Source organism: Cariama cristata, unplaced genomic scaffold (genome assembly GCF_000690535.1).
Source record: "Cariama cristata isolate BGI_N322 unplaced genomic scaffold, ASM69053v1 scaffold21490, whole genome shotgun sequence".
NCBI classification, from domain to species: Eukaryota; Metazoa; Chordata; class Aves; order Cariamiformes; family Cariamidae; genus Cariama; species Cariama cristata.
The window spans coordinates 15150-18456 of NW_009593241.1; the positions used below are offsets into that span (position 1 = coordinate 15150).

Genomic DNA, 3307 nt, shown 5'->3' on the forward strand with positions numbered 1-3307 from the left:
GTATCTTGCTTTTCTTAGCAAGTCTGGAGTTTGTCCTGATTAGCACGGGTAAACAGAATGCTCCAAAATAGGTGCATGGGGCAGAGCACAGGGCTGGCTGGGACAGGGACACAGCGACAGGTTTGGCAGGGGGGCTGACGTGGCCTGGCAGGAGGTGTGCGAGGGGAAGGGGTTAGCTGGGAAGGCACAGACTGGCAGGGATGGAACATCTGCACAGAAAGGCACAGGAGGACTGGAACCACAGCCCTTAGTAGAGAACGTCCTCAAAGCTGAGCAGCAGGAAACGGTGCAAGGCACTCGGCAGGTGCAGCTGAGACAGGACCTGGAGCAACCGGCCCTCCAGGAAGGTCCTGAGCGTGCAGCGGGCCAGGTGCTGCAAGGAGCGAGGTCTTTGCGCCAGGGAGAAAAGTGACTGGTAGAAACGTGGGTATTTCTACAGAGAGAGAAGAGAGGACCAGAGACAGGTAAAGCTGAAGATATCACCCTGGGAGCAGAGGAGGACCAGACATCCCTTTACCTTCGCCGCTACTGTGCATCCTCCCTGTCCCCCAGCAGCACCTCCCCTGTGCCCCACAAATCTCCACGCAGCCCCAGCCCTGCCCGAAACCCCCCTCAGCCCGAAGCCTCCCCTGGCACCGTAGCCCGGCTGCACGTTCTCCAGCCAGCAGCGTGCGTTCCCTCACCTGTATGACCTCCGCTGGAACCGCTTCCACCCAGTCCTCAGAGACGCGCACGCGATCGTAGCTGTTCATCAGGGCCTCGATGGCGCGCGGGCAGGTATGGCAGTACCGCAGCACCTGCGCCAGGCAGAGAGCAGATGAACACCGCCGTGGGGCAAGGTCCTGCAAGCCCCACCTAAAAAGCTGCTCAAAACCAGCCTTGGTAAACCTAGGGAACTAACGTCCTTCCCTCACGCTGTCCCAGATCAAACCCACCGACAGTGGGAAATGCCAGAGCACCATTCCCGCAAAGAGTGTGACTGAGCCGACACCCAACGCGCCCAGCACGGTTGCATTCAGCGCAACTGGGTGCCCACAGCCTCCCCTCAGATGCAGGGACTAACATACGTGCCTGGGATGCAGATCTTCACCTGCCTCACTGCTGCAAGTAGCTCGTAAGCAACCAACCCTCTGCTTTATGCCGGGCTCCTTTCCCCACCTTGTTCTCGTCAGAGCATGAGCCGTTCTGGGGGAAGGACTGACACCCGTTTTGTGGCATACCACGCCACAGCTGAGGGCTGTGCAGGGTTCCCAGGGACGCCTTGTGCCTGTCGGGCATCGGGCTGCAGAGACATCTGTGCTGTGTGCGGTGGGTGACCCAAGAAGTACTGTGCCCACGTCAGCTGCTGCGCAGAGCCCCAGGAGGACATCACACAGATTTTGTGCAACACGTCTCTGGTGTGCACCATGTCCACGTAGGGGCAAGTGGCACACTGGTGCTACGTATCCCACACCACCAGCGTGGCCTTGGGAGCACACCCTACCCATGTGAAGCTGCACAGAGGCAGATGCCCCCCGGCTCTTGGCTCCCACTCCCTATGGCCCAGGCCAGCAGTAGCTGTCAGAGTCTATTCCGGCTGTACGAGTGATCCTCATTATCTGGCGTTAATAGGAGATTAATTAGTGTTAATTGTTGATTTTCCTGTATTTTCCCAAAGGGGAGAGCAATCTGCTGATCTCCGGGCTGGGTAATTATTGCACTGCTCAGGAATTAAGACAGGAAATTAACCCTTTGTTTGCTGGTGCCTTGCAGAGACAGCATGAGCTGGAGGGTGTGCCCCAAAGAGGAGACACATCCCCCGAGAGGAAAAGGGCCAACGCTTTCCAGGGCAAGCGATGATGGAAACTGGGTAAGTGCTGCCCACACAGCTTCGCAGACAGAAGCAGGAGAGTCCTACAGGAGAACGTGCCCCAGGAGAAAACTTCAGGGAATCCCTTAGGGGTAATGCCAATTCCCCCTCGCCCAGGCCCTGGGACACGAGAGGCAGGACAGCAAGCAGGCTGGCACAGAGCAAGCCCTGCTGTGACAGAAACATCCTTGCTCTCACTGGGGCCCTGACGTCCGCAGCCTTCGCTTCCCACCCTGCTCCCGGCACAGCCATGAGCCCCGCACCTTGAGGAGGGAGCCAGGCCAGATGCGGATGGCCCCGTAGTTGAGCAGGGCTCGCACCACGAGCTCGGGATGGTGCTCTAGCTTGTAGGCAGTTGCTTGCAGGATATTGTGCAGCGCCGTGTTGCCGCTGTAGTTCATAACGTTGACATTTGCACCCCGGGCCAGCAGTAACTCTGCTACTTGAGCATTGGCATTCTTGCAGGCCAGGTGCAGTGGGTGCTGACGGTCCCTGTCCGCAGCATTGATGCTAGCACCGCGCTCCACCAGCAGCTGGCAGACCCGGTAGTAGCGGTCCATGTCCTGGGGCTGATGGGGCTGAGCACAGGCAGCATTCAGTGGCGTCTGCCCCTCCTCATTCTTTGCCTCCAGCTCTGCCCCATAGCGCAGAAGCAGCTGGACGTGGTCTGTTAGGCCATGCCGTGCTGCTACATGCAGTGCTGTGTCGTCTTCGTCCTCTGTCCGACTGTTCACGCTGGCACCATGCTGCAGCAGCTGCTGGGCACACCTGTGTGGGCCAAGACGACTCAGTGACAGGCCCTCCCCTCCAGCTCCTGTCCTACCTCCCACGCCCCCCATGACTGTACCGTCCCACGGCTTTCACTTCTCCCCGAGCCCAAAAATCCCTGCTCCTCATGCACTGGAACAGTGGTTTTAAGCCAGCATGCCTGGCGAGCAGAGATTCTGTCATCCTAATCCTAGCTAACTCCCCACGGATCTTTAACAAAGTGCTGTCACACCCAGCGTCTGCTCCCGCAGACCCTCGGAGGCCTGTCTGCACGGCGCACGTCCTGAGCTCCGCAGTGTGAACCATCAGCTCTGCATTGCTGGCGGGCAGCAAGACAGCAGCGTCTAGCTCAGCTGCATCAGCTGAGGACTAGAGCTTGCAGCCATCTGTTGGACTTCAGAGGTGATCCTGGTCCAGGAAGGGGCAGCAAGGCCACCCCACTCAGCAGCCCCTGCAGCAGCCACCAGCCCACCTGCAGGGAGGAGCAGGGACCCCTTCTACACAGGATGAGGCTCGAGGGGGAGGGAGGCCCACCGTGTCCCCTGGGTGGAACTCACTCGATGGAGTCCGGGCTCTTGCAGAGATGCAGGGGCTTGTAGCCATCCTCAGAGACAGCCTCAGGGTCAGCACCAAAGCTGAGCAGCAGGCGCACGCAGTCGGCGCTGGCCGCTGCGCAGGCCTCGTGCAGGG

The 3307-nt window shown here is 59.6% G+C and overlaps 1 protein-coding gene across 1 annotated transcript; it reads right to left on the minus strand.

The window, feature by feature from the left end:
- Positions 1 to 247: 247 nt before the first annotated feature.
- Positions 248 to 3302, minus strand: ASB10 (ankyrin repeat and SOCS box containing 10; the record flags this gene model as incomplete). Its single annotated transcript, XM_009709706.1, has 4 exons — positions 248 to 433; positions 684 to 797; positions 2113 to 2617; positions 3175 to 3302. Coding segments are annotated over 4 exons (933 nt in total), but the record flags the coding sequence as incomplete, so codon positions are not given.
- Positions 3303 to 3307: the final 5 nt, after the last annotated feature.